We start from the raw sequence: 18,162 nt of genomic DNA, 5'->3' as shown, positions 1-18,162 counted from the left end.
AGAGAGGTCCCAGTCTCCTAGAATTTAGAATTGTGGAATGGGCCTAATGAGAAATGTTTGGGCTTGGACCATTTTGGGCTTTGCATAGAGTCTAACGTTGTTGGATGGAGAGTTGCTCTCTCCACCACCCCAAATGTTTCTTATACCTTCTTATTATTTTTTTATTCCAAAAATATTTTAGTAGACATATTCTAACCTCATAAACCCTCTTTGACCTTAGCAGCAACTAAAGCAAATTGCAATTGCAACTTCTGCTGTCTCTGTCTTTGTTTCGATGCCAAAAGACGCATGCGATATCTCTTTTCTCTTTTTTTGTTATTTTTTTTTTCAAATTTTGTTCACTTAATCTTTTTTATTGAAATTTTATGTCAATAATTATGGCCCTTCAGTCTTTCTTTCTCGCGAGTCACTTTCTTCTTGGATAGATTAAGCTTGAGCGGCATCTTGTCTGGATACTGAAAATTGTGGAAAATTTGAGTTTTTTATTCTCTTTATTTTTTTCTTTCTTTTTCTGTTATGGGGCATAAATTCACTGAACCCATAAACAAAGATTCAATCTTTTTCATTTTCTTGTTATTATTTTTTGTTGGTTGTTCATGGGCACTTTTTTGTACCACTAAATTGAATTCATTGATGAGAGAGAGGGAGGGCAGTAAATGTGGGGTGTATTGTGATGGATAAACCTCTAACACACGTTAAGTGTTTTTGGTTTATATATTTTGTTATACCAACTACAATGTGTATTAAGTTTCTCAATCTAAGACTGGTTCATATAGCTTGCGATACCAGTTCTTATGCATTACATGCTATGAGACCCAAAATAAAAGTTTCTTATCTTTCTTTTAGTTTTTGAACTATTTGAGTCAGAATTTTCTTTCAACTTCTTTTGCAATAAGTGGGGGATTATTATAATATTTTATTATTATTGCAAAAGTGAAAACGTTATGGAACGTTGGTGTATATATATATATATATATATATATTAATTGGCAATGGGAAAAAGCAAAACGTTGTATTGCAGCGTTTGGAATGGGCAACGTTAATATTTTCTTTAATTTCCCATGGTAACATTTTAAGAGCAAGATTAAAAGTTTTAAGTACTTGAGCGTTTAAATATTTATTGTTTTTTATTTTGTTTTTATTTTGTTTTTATTTTCTTTTATTAACTTTATTCTCCCAGTAGCTCTATAAATAGAGAATTTTTCCCTCATCCTTTGTCTCTTTCCTTCTCTAAAAATATTCTGGGTTATTCTTATACTCTGTTTAGAGTTCTTTGCTAGTTTTGAGATCTTCAGAAATTTTGAGAAGTTTCTGTTGTATCCTGGGGACTTGCGCAACACACTGCGGATAAGTCCTTAAGGACAGTGACTCTACACGCCTCAGGAAATTTTGTTCGTGATTCTGTCAGCTTTTTACAACAGTAAAATGGCATATGCACGAGGTTTTGCTCCCAATTTCAAATTGAGTTTTGTGTTTTCTTCTTGTTCGCTATCACAACAAGAATAGCCTTTGATGTTTCTTGCAACACACCGTGGATTTTCCCTCATATTCTGTGATGGGGTGTGTGCCAGATCCTTTAAGTTCCAAAACCCCTCCATTTTTGCTGCAAAACATGGTTCAGTGAGGGGTCTTACGACTGTGAAGTCGATGGAATTGGACCAGTTTGTAACCAGCGATGATGAAAGGATGAATTGGGAGAAGGGTTCTTCGATGGATGTCGATATCCGTACAGATGTCGATATTTATATACGGATGTCGATATTTGTTTAAGAATTCAACACATATTCACGTCCGTTTAAATATTACTGAAAGGTAAAAGATGAACAAAGGGGTGTAGGGAGTGGTGGTGTATGTTATAAGTGAGTAAATAGCATTGAGATTATGTTTTTACATTGATTGTAAGAAAAGTATGGATAAGCAGCAAGCTCGTTTTTTACCTTGGTTTCACTTAAAGGGTCCAACTAATACATTTATTAAAGTAGTACTTGAATTATACATACATAGCGAGAGACGACATAGTGTATGTGAGTTATGTATGTTTTTGCTTATTTTGGTGTATAAGCAATTTATTGACTCTTGAAGAAAAGTCGCCTGTGGCCCTTCTATATTTATATAAACTTAATGACATAGCACGCCTTTAAAAGCCCGTATCCAACTGCACTAAAGTATCAAATTAAATCTTATCATGGCATGCCATTAAACAACTTCATCATCATCGGAGCAAACTCACAATAATTCACACCATTTCCACTTCTCATTAAACAACTCCACAGATTATATTTTTTTCTTTTTTTCAACAATCTTTAAAATCTTAAATTATTTATAATATAAGACAAAACATATAAATGAATTTTTACTTTATTTTATTTTATTAGTTAATTTTATAAATTTGAGTTAAATTTAATATTTTTTTATTTGAGATAATTTTATAATCATTTAAAAGTTTATCTTAACACAAGTCTATTGTGTTATTTATTATCATATTATTATCGAGTTATTATAAATATTTAATTTCATGTTTTACATGATTTAATGTGAGTAATTGTGATAAAAATCATATATTAATTAAAAATTTATAATAAATATATAAATAAATATAAACACTCATTTTATTAATCAATTTTATAAGATTGAGTGAGTTTAAAGTTTTTTTTTTAAGTAAAATAGTCCAAACATCGATCCGGTTGCAGGGGAGTGTGTCACACCGTGAAATGAAATCATTTTCCTATTCTTTACTCTATATCTTGCCAGACCTAGCTATTTTATTATAATTATAAATTTAATTACATTTTGAGGTTTTTATTATTTATTTACATATTTCAAGTTTTTTTTGTTACCTTTCATTTCCAAAAATAGTATAGTAATTAGGTTAATGCCTTTTTTTATGCATCATAACTTGCAAACTGAAACGCTAAATTCTAATAAGATAGTCATTAGCAGGTGATAATTTAGGTGCACAAAAGTCGGAATCTTAAAAAGTATCTTTTGACAAGTCCATCTGTACAAAAATTTCCTTTTCAAAATACACGTTGGAAGTAAATAGTCAATTTTGTGCCACCAATTATTGATTTAGGTTTTAAGAGAAGCATTGACATTAATATGTTGTTAATTTCTTCAAAAACATATATAATAAAAAATCATATTCAAAGTTTACTAAAATTCGTGTAATGAAACTAAATACAGGTATGCAAGCACATATCAAGGAAATGTATCGACCTTTGTTAGTTATTTCTAGGTATATATTTTTAAAACGTAAGTATCAAAAATAGGTGTAATGGCCTTTTTCTTTTAACCAATGAGTTGTTACTTTGAATGATACTTATATCGGTTTGTTTAAATAAAGTCTCTAGTTCAACTATGATAAATAAATAAATAAAAATATTATTAAAAAAACATATTTCACTTTAAACATTAAACATGAATGAATTAAGTTAATCCAAAATTAAAGATGATTTTAATTTCACTCAATATATGCTCATTATTATATTTATTTGTTTAATTAGCAAGAAGTTGTGAATTTTATAGTTAAGTTTAATTATTTAAATCTGCAGTGTTACAGTTTAGGTCTGATCTTATCATTTTATTAATTTTCATTTGGTTGATATCCTATTCATTCTATGTTAATGTATATTTTATGAGTGAATTATAATATTGTTATTAAGATATTTAAAATTACTATTAAAAAAGTATCTCTATTAATTAATACAATAAATTTGGACGATAAATAAAAATATATATATATATATATGTAGAAATAATTATTAAATATTAGGTTAAATAGGATACAGAAGAAAGAAGAAAAGACACATTTAATGTTCTCTGGCTTAAGTTTTCGATCCTTTTAGTTAAAACAAAATCACTCAAATTCGATTGTTTATACTTTTTAACAACTTGAAAAAAATCATTCATTTCATGTGTAATCACTGTAGTGGTTAATTTTGTATGTTCGTAAAACATTTTTCATTCCAACAATATTTTTAATGTGTTTTTTCTTTTTTTTTTAATGATATGCAATGAAATACGGAATAAAGTGATGTGTGATGTAAATGCTTATAGAGCATGATACAGTGATACTCAATTGGCTGCTCAAAATGGTAAATGTTATAGCAACAGTTCATCCATGAATCCGTGAGCATTTTGAACCCTTAATCAAAAGCCAGAAAACGACATCGTTTTTAGAGCCGTCAAAGTACACTTCATGCTATATCTTGTATTAAGTATTTTCAAAGAATGAACCATAAAAATTGGTGGAGGGACGAAAAATTAACTTGCATTAAGCAAATTTAATAATAATTAATTTCTTTGCGTTGGGACATACTCAACTGCAGAGTCTTTTAAAACACAAGTATTTGAAAAAGTAATTTAGGAAATCAAGATAAAGTAAATAAATACATTTTTTATTCCTAGGTAGAGTCGATAGGTCTCTTTTGGAAATCAATTGTATAGTACTTTATATTTTATATCTTTGTACTCTAATGCTAAAGTATTAGTTCGTCTCAGAATACTTATCAAAAGTGTTTAAAGGAATCTAGGTCCAATTATATGGATAATAAACATTGCAATAAAAGAGTAGTTTTAAATTTTGCTTCACTGGATTTTGTGATATAGTAAGAGTATGAGGGGCACAAAATAAAAAAAAAACGAAAGAACTAGATCAACAAACAGTGATTTGGTAGACTAAAATGCTCGAGGGTGCAATTTTTATTTTTTTAACTAAAATATTTATTTCAGGGGCTTCCCTTGCAAAGATGCCCCTACATAGTCTATGTGCAACATTTATCCACTTCAAACCTCTTTAGGAAAATGTTATAGTTTTGATGATTTAATTTTTCATCCAAATAAACATTATTCACTCACTTCAATTTTATTCTTTACTGAAATACGTAAATTTTGTTATAATGTCATGTGGTAGGCCACTGTTTTCATTACATTAACTCCATGAGCTATAAAAAGAGGTAAAAATGGCACGCCATATGCTTTGGTTACTCTGAAATGGAATGATTTTAATAATAACCATGTTTATGAATTTACTAATCAACCCAAAACAGCTTTATTTCAACGACAATTTTTGAAATTAATTTGTATTTCTTGTACGTAACGAAAGATAATCCCGTTAAAATTGGTGTAAGATTATCACACATAGCAGCATAATTGGCCTCCACGCATTGATTACTTAACCCCCAAAACTTTTCAATCTCAACCCACACCTTACGTAGACACATTTATGGCAGTAGTTTTTTCTTTAATGCAATTGGCGCATTTGTCCTTTCACTTCTTCAAACAATGTTAATAGGTAGCGTTCTTTTTATAAAATGGATCAAGTACATGAGTTGGAGCATGCTTAAAACGTTGCATAAATTTAAACATTTCATATAAAGACTCACTCAATTACTAAAATTATTAAAATAAATATTTTAACTTATTTTTTAATTTCATCTATTAAACTTTACTAACTTTCTCTCTAATGTCTCTCTCTACATATTAAAGAAAGTGAGCATTATATAAAGCATTGTCATGTCGTGTATGTAATAATTTCATTAAACAATAATGCTTCATTTGAAAGGATCCTTACAATTAGCCTTGATTTATTTGTTCGTTAATATTATTTTTTCTTTCTGTTAAAAGAAATTTATTTTGAGAATAAAATAAGAAAATAGGCCAATAATAATAAATGAATGATACGAAAATACAAAATATTAGAAGGTTCACATGTGTGTATTTAATTCATAATTACACTAGATCACGTCCATTCCCATAAAGTGATGTGTGCATAATAGATATCATCATATAAGCCGCACTCTTCATTTTCTTTACTGTGTTTAATTATGTAGTATTAGGGATGCAAGTGATGTAGCCTTCAAATTAGTGTAACTTTTAATTAACTCAATTAAATTGTTGACTTAGACTGAATTTGTCGTTTCCATTCAACAATTTAATTCAATCTAGCTCAATTATAATTTAGTTAAATTAGTTGAAACAATATTACGTGTAATACAAACATAAACTGTGATCTATTGAAATAACAAGAAATTAAAAACAATAATAATAACTTTATATTGTAATTTACCAATAAAAATATTATATTTAGTATAAAAATTTACTAATACCATTTATAAAATACTATTTATATTATTAAGGCTGAACTATTTAATCTTTCACCATAATATAAGAATATTAAAGAATTTTTTATTATTTTTTTTAATACGATACACTAGACTAATTTTAGTCATAAAAATATCTTTAGAGACTAATTTCCTAATTAAAGATCAATTTAGAGACCAATTTACTTTAATAATGAAAACCTTAATAATAAATATTAGTGACCAATTCAAAAATCAATTTATAGTAAAAATTATTTTTAGTTACCAACTTAAAAATCAATTATAATTTTTTGAACCTATTTTAATTGTTAATAATTTTTAATTTATAATTTGAAATTTAAATTGATCATTATAATAATTAATTATTTTTTGTCACTGAAATTGGATTTTATTTAAGAATTTTTTTTAATGCTATTATACTTTATTATGATATATGATGTTAAAAACATTTACATATTCATATACATGTCTGATACTAATACTAACAGAAACATATTTCAACAAAATCAAACGATATGTTGACACAGTTAATAAAACAATTGTTGTAACTGAATTAACCTTATTTTTATTAATAAAATCAATCATTAATGATAATCACGTTATTGAATTTAATTGATTATTTAAAAACAAAATTCAAAACACAAGTTTCAAATAATTATATTTCGAAAGTGCTAGCACGGACTCTATTTATGCAATATATGAACATAATATATCTAAAACAATATGAACTATTTATATTTATGATTTAATTGAATTTGATTGATGGGATTTGAAATGAATAAATATGATATTGAATGGAGTATAGTAAAATAAATGAAAGTGATTGTGAATTGAATTGGACAGAGTGGTGATTGGATGCAACCTTGTTCCAGGAGTGGGTGGTATTAGGAAGATGATGGAATTAGATTGGTGAAGCATAAGGGGATGAATGGCTACAACGTTGGATCGGTTTTCCATATGTGTTGTGTGGTAGCATAGGCCCGTGACCACCTGCACCCGACCCAAGTTCACCACCACTCATCACTCCCCAATAATAGCAACACCTTCTGTCGTCACTCTTTACGCTCTTACTTCCTCCACGTCTCCTTTATGCTTTTCTTTTCTAGCTAATTCATGCACAGTACAATACCCCCTATCAACCTTTTCATAAACTCTTCAAAAATAAAACCCACATTTATAACACAATTATACAAAAGCTGTGATCTTACAGATTCAATTTATTTCGAATTACCAAAGGTGCATTTTGATTTACATAACTCCAGTGAATGTCACCTTTAACACTTGGGTTAACTGCGTACTGTTTAGGCCGCAAGTACAGTGTGCACACACCATGTGCCATAGAAAGAGAAAACATGAAGAAATTAAGTAGCTAGTCCAGCGACTTCACGAGTCACAACCAAGTCAAGCACAAACATTTATTGAAGGGTGACTGCTTGAGGAAAAGATTTAGGTAAAGATGTTTAATTGTTGTACTAGAGCGGTTTAGTTAGCCGACACCAGTGTGCCTTTCTTTTCGTTGAAAACTTGCTTCTCTCCACTCCTTTTCTCCCTTTATATCTACTGCCATTCTGTTCCTTCTGTACTTCGCCATCACTCTTTCTCACTTCCACCATCATACCCCTGAACCCCAACAACACCATCATGGTACAAACAAAGAAGTTCAGAGGTGTCAGGCAGCGCCATTGGGGTTCTTGGGTATCCGAAATTCGCCACCCGCTTCTGTAAGTTCATTCCATTATTCCTCCAGTACATTTTTTTTCCACAAAACCCCTAAATCTTAACCTTCATTCGCTAACAAAACACTGTTCTCTTTTATTTTTCTTCATCAAACAGTAAGAGAAGGGTGTGGCTGGGGACATTTGAAACGGCAGAAGAAGCTGCTCGAGCCTATGATCAAGCTGCTATTCTTATGAGTGGCAGAAATGCTAAAACAAATTTCCCAATAACTCAAACCCCTGAAGGTGATCCAAAGAGCATTACCAGTGAGGACACCCCCTCCTCCACCTCCAAGGATCTGGAGGAAATCCTGCATGCAAAGCTTCGAAAATGTGGTAAGGTGCCTTCACCTTCTATGACCTGCTTGAGGCTTGACACAGAGAACTCCCACATTGGAGTGTGGCAAAAGCGTGCCGGGAGACGTTCGGATTCAAATTGGGTCATGACGGTTCAGCTGGGAAAGAAGAGTACCGACAATGAGACTCATCAAGCCGATAGTAGCACTTCTCTTTCTCTACCTTCTTCCGATCACCACCACCACCACCACCGTGAGTCTCCATCGGGTGTGACAGGTCATCATCATCATGAAGAAGTGGTGAGAGGAGAGATTGATGAAGAAGAGAGAATCGCCCTTCAGATGATAGAGGAACTCCTCAACGACAGAAACTGCCCTAGTCCTTCATTCAGCAACTTTCAAGAAAGGGATGGTGGTGATGATGACACCTTTTTTCTTTAAGCATCTTTCCCCCACGGTGTTAAGGTATCACATGCATGTTTGGTCTTCATCTTCAACGAGGCTTGTCATTATTTGGGAAAAAAATGAAAACAAAAGTGGTATAGTTATAGGCTATATATAACGCATATCATATCTATCATAATTTATATCATATCTATTTTTATGTGTCATATTTATTATAAGTGTAGATATATATATATATATATATATAGATATATATACACACATATTCATATATTCATATACATGCATGCATAGAGAAATATAGACATAAGAAAATAAAACAAATATGTATAATGAATTAATATTTTCAGAGTGCATATATATAAAGCGCTCCATCGTCTGCTGCTTGTTTGAAATGTTCATTATTTATTTACCATATAATAATAAATATCTTTTTAGTTCTCCTTATCTTAGCTTTGCTTGATTATCATCTCATAATTTCCAAGCTTAATTTTTGGTTCTCCTGACTCCAATAATAATCATTTAATCTTGAATATGTAATTTTCTTAATAATTTTTTAAAATGCAATGCATTTTTTAAGAGTAGATATATGGTGTAAGCAAAACTGATACTTTTGCTTTCCATTTTTTGATGTTTAATTTTGTTATTCTAATTTTAATTTCATTCTCAATTAATCTTTTAAATTAATGTTGAACTAATTACATTTTGAAAGTTATCTAAGTAAATTTTTTTTTAGTATTATTAATTTATTAAAATTAAACCTTTTAATTTTTATTTCATTCTCAATTAATCTTTTAAATGTTGAACTAATTACATTTTGAAAGTTATCTAAGTAACTGCTAGTATACATTTTTTTAGTATTATTAATTTATTAAAATTAAACACCTTTAAATCAATCAATACATTTTAAATCTTATTTTTGTTGGCGGGCTAACTAAGGAATTAGCTTTACTTGGGATATATTTCACAAAAATTTAACTTAAAACTTAAGCGAAGAGTTGAACATTTACAAGTTTTTTGGTTGAATTGAAAAAATATTTGATAAAATTAACTAATAAATTAAATGATATACACACACACACGCCAATTTATATATTTAATTAATATCCTTTATCTATATCACGTCACAACTATATATATGTGCAAGCAAACAAACCTCAACAGTCAACAGGTGTTCTCACAAATTAAAGTTCAAGCGATGATATATGTGTGATAACTGCCAAAATTTATGCTCTTTCTTTATAACTGGTTTTTATTAATCTTTTATTCAATATTTTAATTAAATAACTTAATTTAATATTTTATTATCATTTGAAGCAAAGTAAAAAGTGAGTTGTGAAGATAATTTTTTCATTTAGAACGTCATCACCATATATGAAAATGATAATAGAAAGAAACTTAGGCGTACTATACAAATTTATTTCATGATTGATAATTTGTCAAAGTCAGATTAAGAATTAAGAATGGCAAAGAAAATTAATTAAAAGTTTAGTAAAGTTGCATTATTATTTTGAATTTTAATTTACTTATAAAATATTCAAGTATTTTTGTATATTATGATAAATTTCAACATTTGACATTTATTCTTCTTAATTAGATATCGATATATCTATGAACAATATATTTAAATTATCTTATAAGAAAAAAAAATGATTTTAGCTTCTTCTTTTTTATATTTCCTTATAACTTATAGGAATAGCTTCCATTTTGTCACTTCTTATTCATTGTGACAACCAGTAAAGGAAACCAAATTTGCATCCGTCTTTATCTTAGAAAAGAAATTGACATTTTATTTCAGTTAAATTAATAAACGAGGTTGAAACCTTTCTATATTAATTATAATTTTGATCGTTAAAAAAATATAGTTTTTTTTTATATTAGTTCAAATTCCTGATATAAAAATATAAATAATATATCGATTTCATGATCGAGTTAGAATTCATAAAATAACTTATGTGAAAAGCTTTTATGAGAGTAGTTTTGTTTTGTATATACTTTATTTGCTATTAAAAAAATAATGAAATTAAATTGGTTTATACCTTTTATATTCTAATAACAGTTTTTATACTTTCTAACCTTTATCCTTGATTTTTTTATATATACTCATGTGATTTTTTTTTAAAGCCATAATAAGTGGGTCAATGGAGACTGCTTAATTTTAATATAATTTTTTTTTGCAATATATTAGTATTAGTATTGATTATTAATTAGCCTATACTTTTCTTGTTTTTAATTCATATTATTTTATATTGGAATGAGACTATAAGTGCTATAATGTCTAAATATAATATAAAATATTTGACTTAAATATGTTTATTTTTTTCTCTTATACTACTTTTGTTTCGTCCAAGTCTGAGATTTTTACACATAAATTAGTGATAATAATAAATATGTATTTCTTAATACACTTTTACTAAAATAACCTTATTTTCTAATCAAATGCATTATTTTTACTCTAATGATTAATTAATTAATTAATTATTGAGGTCATGATAACAAATTAAATAATAAAAATAATAATGTATTGTAAACTGAGACTATAAATTAATTATAATGAATAACGAACGTTGGCATGTAGAAAATTTGGGACAGAAGTAGTAATGAATGACTTAATTTGTATTTTTTTTCCCCTCAAAAATAGCCTTTAAATAACTTTATTTCACTTCTTAAACTGTATCCAAACAAAAATTGAAATAATTTTTATATGAATTTTGTTTAAGAAAAATCAATTTGAAATCAAATTCCAGTGGATTCTTAGAGACAGAAAAACATATTTGAGCCTCAAAATATTTATATTTTGTATTTTTTTTCCCTTCATTTACTTTATTTATCTATGTATTAGTACGTTGTTATTTAAAAAAGTTTGGTAACAAAAAATAAATTCATCTTTCATTTACTAAAAAGACCTAAATTCTTTCAATTTCTCTCTTTTTCTTCTTTTTGTTTCATTTTCCTTCATAAAACTACTTTGTATTATATTTTTTGTATTTCTTATCACATTCTAATATGAAATAAATTAATGGTTTTTTTTGTGAAATAAAAATTACAAGAGAAAGTCAATAATTGAAATAATAACGAAATACATTTGAGATAAAATAAATAACTGAACATTTTCAAAACTGGTTGTTAGGTATCAATGACTTCATTTTTTTTATCATTATGCTATTTTTTATTCTTTCAAAAGACTAATTGAATTAACTGAACATATGTTCCTTTTTAAAACACGGAAATAGTTAAAAAGTTTGTATGAATAAAATTAATAAAAGAGAAATCAAGAAGAATGCTAAAATATTATTAAAGAAAAAAACATCTAAATGTTTCAGGACACTTAAAAATCAAGAAACAAAATATACCTTTAATAATATTAATTAAATTTTGATACTAGCACGACAAATAGATGTTGAAATGTTGATAAATATCTAAAGAATGGGTTATTTAAGAAAGAAAAATAGATGCATGAAACTAGATTTGATTTATAATATGGAAAAGAATTGAATAAGGTGTTGCATTGGAAAAAGGAAAATTGAAAATGTATTAAAGTTTGGTTTTGCATGAGAAGGCAATAATGAGTTAGGAAAAGGATAAGTAGATGAGCTAAAACTGAGAGTGTAGTTACTTATAATTGCTGTCTTTCTCTCTTTGGTTTGGTGGCACATGACAATAATTTAACTCATTAAATAAGCTTTGAAATTACTACCATAGCCACCGTACCTTCCGTTACTTTTATGTCGACATATTCACGTGGTAACGTTATAACCTTTGAATTATTGAGATTTAATTAACACGCAAAACCTATATCTATAATAATACTTATTGTAAGGTCTTGCATTTATATTCCCTTTTAACTAAGATAATAATTTTTCGTGTACAATTCCACTACCCTTTCCACTTCTATATTATGTGTTTGTAAGACCAATATTAGGTTAGTGAGATTTCACTTATCCAATTAAACTAAATAATTAAGATTTTGTTGATCAATTGAAAATGATTTATTAAATATGTTGTAGAGAAAAAATTGTAATGAAACAGAAATTTTTACTGCAGTGATGTTTCAGTCGCGCTTAAGTCAAATTATAGTGGTAAGGATCACAATTGTCAAGAGATTTTTTTATTATGTTAAAGTTTGGTCGCTTAAAAGGTACAGTTTGAGTGAGATAGCCAATGTTAATTTTCTCTTCTATAAAATGTTGCTCAAACATTTGAATGAAACTTAAATAACATATTTCACCACTCGAGCATTTGATTAAAACAGAGTCTTCGTTAATTGTCTTTTGTAAAGAATATAGCTCGTGTAATGTTTTCTTCTATCATTTCATTTCATGATTACTAGTCGCAGTAATAAATCAATAAATAAACACGTTTTCTGAGATATTCTGTTTACTATATTAATAATTCATCTTGTAAAACATACACACATATATGTATAATGAGTTAACATGAGTAAATGTTGCAGGAATAATGAACATAAGTTACATAACACTAATGCAACCTATTAGAGATATTATTGTTGAATCCTAAAAAAAATGTTATAAATGATGATTATTATCTTTTAAAAACTACTTAATATCTATAACTTCTATTATAACAAAAACTTATAAAGATGAATTATATATATATATATATATATATATATATATATATATATATATATATATATATATATATATATTTATTTATTTATTTATTGTATTATAAATACGTACTTGTACATACCGATCAAAATAATATAATTGATCATTCAGGTTTAAAAAAATTGATCATTCATGATCAAAATTAAATAATAATTTAGTTAATCTAAACAGGTCAGTAATTAGATTTAAAAAAATTTGAATTTTGATCACTCAAACGTAAAAAAAAAATAGCATTGAAGTAAGTAATCAAAAAATTGTTTTAAACGAACATTTAACTCTACATTCAATAGACTTATATTTATTACTTTTATAATTTATATTAATATAATCTAGATTTTGAATTAGTTTTATATTTACCAATCAGAATAAATGAATTTTATCATAATTCACAAATTAAACACAAAATTGTTTTTAAATAATATCTACTCATTTAAAACCTTCAAAGTCAAATACCCAAGAAAATAATGAATATTAAAGTTGAGAAATGTATGTATATTAGTTAAATATAATAAAATGATATTGGTTTAAAACACTTCACCAATTAATGATAATTAAATAAATATGACATAGTTAATGTTACCTTTTTTAGAATATTTAATTATAGAATAACCAAAAATAAATATGGGAAAAATAATTATAAAATTAATAAATAAAAGATAGGATAGAAATACTTCACAATAATAATAAATAATTAAGATAATAATATATTTATCTCTTATTATAATTAACACACTAAAATAAGACCAAAAAGGTTTTTTCAAAATTTTATTATAATCTTTTTTACTTCTCATTCTTTCACATAAACACACTATTTTATGTAATTAACTTTTGTCCATATAACTCGTTTCCTGCCATCGTCGCCCCCTCTTTATATATAGTGTTAGTTAAAAATATAATTGAATAAAATTATGATGATAATGTCTGTAATACTTTAGAAATTATAAATACTATTAGATTTCTAAAAGAAAGGGAAAATATATAAATAAATCATGTGTGTTATGCAATTGTAATAATTAATCATAAATACATAGTGATAGAGGATAATTGTTTTTATTTTATTTTAATAATAATTGTGAAGTCATGTAGGACTAAAATAACTTGAAACAAATGTTCTTTTAAGTATTTTTATATTATGTGTATGCTAAAAAAGGTCTTACCATATAGAACTTAATTGCTAGACTTAATTCCCTTTTTCATTTGTTTACTAAAGATAATTTTCTGATACTTAAGAAAAAAGTATAAATGATGGAGTCTATTCTTTTAGGCTCAATTCTAATTGTTATTGCAAACTTTCTTACTATTTTGTGTCTTTTCTCTACCAAAGGAACGATTTTTTTTCTTAATTTTATTTTCTTAATATTCTATTGAGACAAATTCATTGTTTTCATAACTTCGGAACATTTTGTTAATTTGGAAAAGTTTTAAAAGCACTCTCCAATATATAACCAACACAATAGGTAGTTTCGATAACAATTATACAGAATATTTTCTAACATTATTTTCCAAACTTCTTTTTCGTCTATTTAATTTTTTATTTGTAAGTAACATAAAATACCACGCTAGTAAGATGTCCAAGATGATAAATAGTTAAACTAATTATACACAAATAAAATTATTGATTATAAACTGTAAATTAGTTTTGTTATGTTGTTTGATGCTACTATAAACTTTCTTACCCGATTGTTAAAAAATACTTTACAAGTAAATTTCCTCTCAACTTATGAGTATAAATATTCAATTCATTTTTATAATATGGAAGCCATATGGAAAATAAAAATTACCCAAGCTAATACAGTTGTTTCGAGGTTATCTAATACGACAATAACATTAATAAACGCACAGTAATTGTCTCTACCTACCAGTTACCTTTGACTTACATTTATAATTTTCGAACATGGGCCTAAGATTAGCGATCTTTTAATCTCAGCTCAATCCTGGTCCAGTACCTTTAAACGTGATTTACCTTAATCTCCTTAATCATTAATCATTTATGCTTTTGAGGCCGACCGTCTCGATCGACCAATTTATTTTCCTGACCGTCCGGTCATATGGTACAATATATTACAAAAATTAGTTTGATAATATAAAAATTACATTATGAAAATTACTTTACAGGAAAGGTGTTATTACGATAAATAATTTTTATTGTGTAAAAAATTATAATTGAAACATGCGATGTACTTTTTTATAAATAATTTGCACGAGAATAGCTATTATTAAGAAAAAGGGAAGATGGTGCGAAAGAGGGGAAAAGGTTGTGTCAGTGTGATTGATATCAACCTGATAAAAACAGCGGGCCCGTAAGAAGCTGTTCAGGCCCAAACAATACCGCTGTAAGCAAGTATACTCTCTTGCACTTCACACGCGAAGAGAAATATTATGATTATATTATAATTCACTTAAAAAAGGGCAACTTTTTTAAATATATTTTAACACAATAATATCTTTAATTAATATTTCTTTTAAAATTCATGTTTCATTGTTTTGAAAGAAGAGGAAAAAAAATGATAAACTAAAAGAAAGATATGCATCGTTTGATAAAAGAGTTAAATCTACAAGAGTTTATAAAAGGTTTTTACATATTTTTTGGAATCCAAAAAGGTCTACAGTATTATTTTAGAAGATATTTTGTAGTTATATTAAAAAGGGGAAACAATTATCCTCAATCATCAGATTATTCAAAGAATCGATGTTATTGGAGTGGAAGATCATCAGCAACAACATTTCAATGTGTTGTAGATTCTTATGTGTATAATTTGAAATTGTTATATAAATAATAAAAAACATTTAAACTGTATGACTAATACAATAATAAAATTTTTGTAAAGAAACTAGAGCGGACTTACAAAACGTTTGAAATAATTCGAGATTAATCCAACTTACTACATTGCATATTAATAAGTTTAGATAGTGTATTGATCCATTAAATTTGATAGTATTTTTAATATATATATATATATATATATATATATATATATATAACATATTGAATATATTTTATTGAAGTTGAAAAGTCATTTATAAGAAAACTAATATTAAATTTTATAAAGCAATGATTTATAAAAATGAGTTTTAAAGATATATAGATTTTAAATTATAAAATATTTCTCGTAAAGAAAACTCATGAGTTTATCTATATTTTTACTTAAGTTATTAATTTATTTATAACATGTATGATTTTTCTTATCTTTCTTTTATTTTTTATTTATTATTTTTTATTTTTAATAAAATATTTATATGATGATTGTAATATTTAGTATGAGTCTATTTAAAAATATTTTTTAAGTCTTGACTCATTAATACCTCTAATAAAATGAATTGAGAAAATTGTTAGTTGGATATTGAAATTCTTAATCACAATTAGCAATTTTAATTTGTAAGTATTTGTAATTTAAACTAAAAACATACTGTATATTTACATATTTCAAACCGTATAAATATTATAATTCTTTATCTTATAATTTTTTTAAAATTTTAATAAATTAAATTTAACATTTTTCACATGTAAAAAATAATAATAAAACAGGTAAGTGAATAGCCTGCGCTACCTACCAGAGTTAAAGATGGCTCTTGATTCCACCAAATTAAATGCAAGCTAATAGGTCAACTTGTTATACAACCAATTAACTTTTCTGCTATCCGATCGTTTCTCTTGTATATATTTTTTTCAATAAATACTCATCTTATACTAATATATATATATATATATATATATATATATATATATATATATATATATATGAGTAAAAAATATATTGAAAATATTTTTTAAAAAATTACTCATCAAGAAAATGTAAGAAAAAAGTTTTATTTTTATCTTTAGTTCAAGCAGTATATTTTTATTTTGTATTAAAAAATAACTTGTTTTACTTTCAAAACATAAGATAAATCATATGAGAAAAAAAAAACTAGTAATAATTTGAATTTATAAAAGTTAGGAGTGAAAAAAAGAAGGTTAGAGTGAGATGAGATTAATTAATAAAAAAGAATAAGAGATAAGATAGAGAAAAAGGTGGAGGCACAGCTTTAATTGAAGCCTTCCATTGGAGAATAAAGGTTCTTAGAAAGGAATATGCTAAAGCTTTTCTTTTATCTCCACTCATATTATATTTATATACATATAAAGGGTTTTAAATTATTTATATTGTAGATATTAAAAATAGATATACATTTTCTTCAACACTTTGTTGTATAATATTAAAAATATTAGAATTTATAAATTTAATAGATTCTTATCTTAATGTTATAGTTATTAAAGCTTCAAACTTAAATATACTTATAAAAATATAAACTTTAATTAATTTACTTTTATCTAATACTATTGTCTTTATAAAAAAATACTTTTCAAAAATATTAATATTGATTTTTGTACATGACTAACACAAGTTTAATTTGAGAAAAAAATAAATTTAATATTATTTAAATTAATTTTTTTTCTTTTCTCTTCTCCTTCTTTGTAATAGTAATTTGAGTAATTATTACTATGATCGTAATTATATAATCCATTTTCCCACTTTCCGTAAAATGGTCACACAAGTAAATAAATGTGATGCAATTTATTTTACAAAACAAGTACACACTCCAATAATATCCATTCAACTATGCGGACTTTCTCAGTCAGCCAATCCATAAGAGACACGTGGCCATAAAGTTGGATGGAAGTCGGAAAAACACGTATACCTTCATTTTATAGCTGAAACTAATATACTTTTTAAAATACTGATAAAAAAATACAAAATATTTCTATTAATATATAAAGAAATGCATTATAATAATTATTCAAACTTTTTAAAATATTTTTCAATTTTGCTTTTACCTTTTTTTGTAATGGAAGCAAAGCAACCCAAGAAAACTTGGACAACTAAAAAAATATCCATGCGTCAGTTCCGAGAGGATATTCCAAATGGGTTGGAATTATACCATTAGTCATTAATTCTTAAAACAGAAGGTCGACTTTCTCTTCTGTTCTCTCTCTCCTTTTCTTCATCCTCACCAAATGTCTACTTTCATTTAC

General features: G+C 26.4%; 1 protein-coding gene across 1 annotated transcript; it reads left to right on the top strand.

Moving 5' to 3' along the window:
• The first annotated feature begins 7,429 nt into the window (after positions 1-7,429).
• Positions 7,430-8,917, top strand: LOC124845297 (ethylene-responsive transcription factor WIN1-like). The gene is made up of 2 exons (XM_047322370.2): positions 7,430-7,822; positions 7,935-8,917. The coding sequence occupies exons 1-2, from the start codon at positions 7,743-7,745 to the stop codon at positions 8,551-8,553; spliced, it is 699 nt and encodes a 232-aa protein (XP_047178326.1). The 5' UTR covers positions 7,430-7,742; the 3' UTR covers positions 8,554-8,917.
• The last annotated feature ends 9,245 nt before the right edge of the window (positions 8,918-18,162 follow it).

Source organism: Vigna umbellata, chromosome 1, assembly GCF_029865625.1.
Source record: "Vigna umbellata cultivar VRB3 chromosome 1, Vumbellata_1.0, whole genome shotgun sequence".
Classification (NCBI taxonomy): domain Eukaryota; kingdom Viridiplantae; phylum Streptophyta; class Magnoliopsida; order Fabales; family Fabaceae; genus Vigna; species Vigna umbellata.
This window is presented reverse-complemented; position numbering and strand designations above follow the sequence as displayed.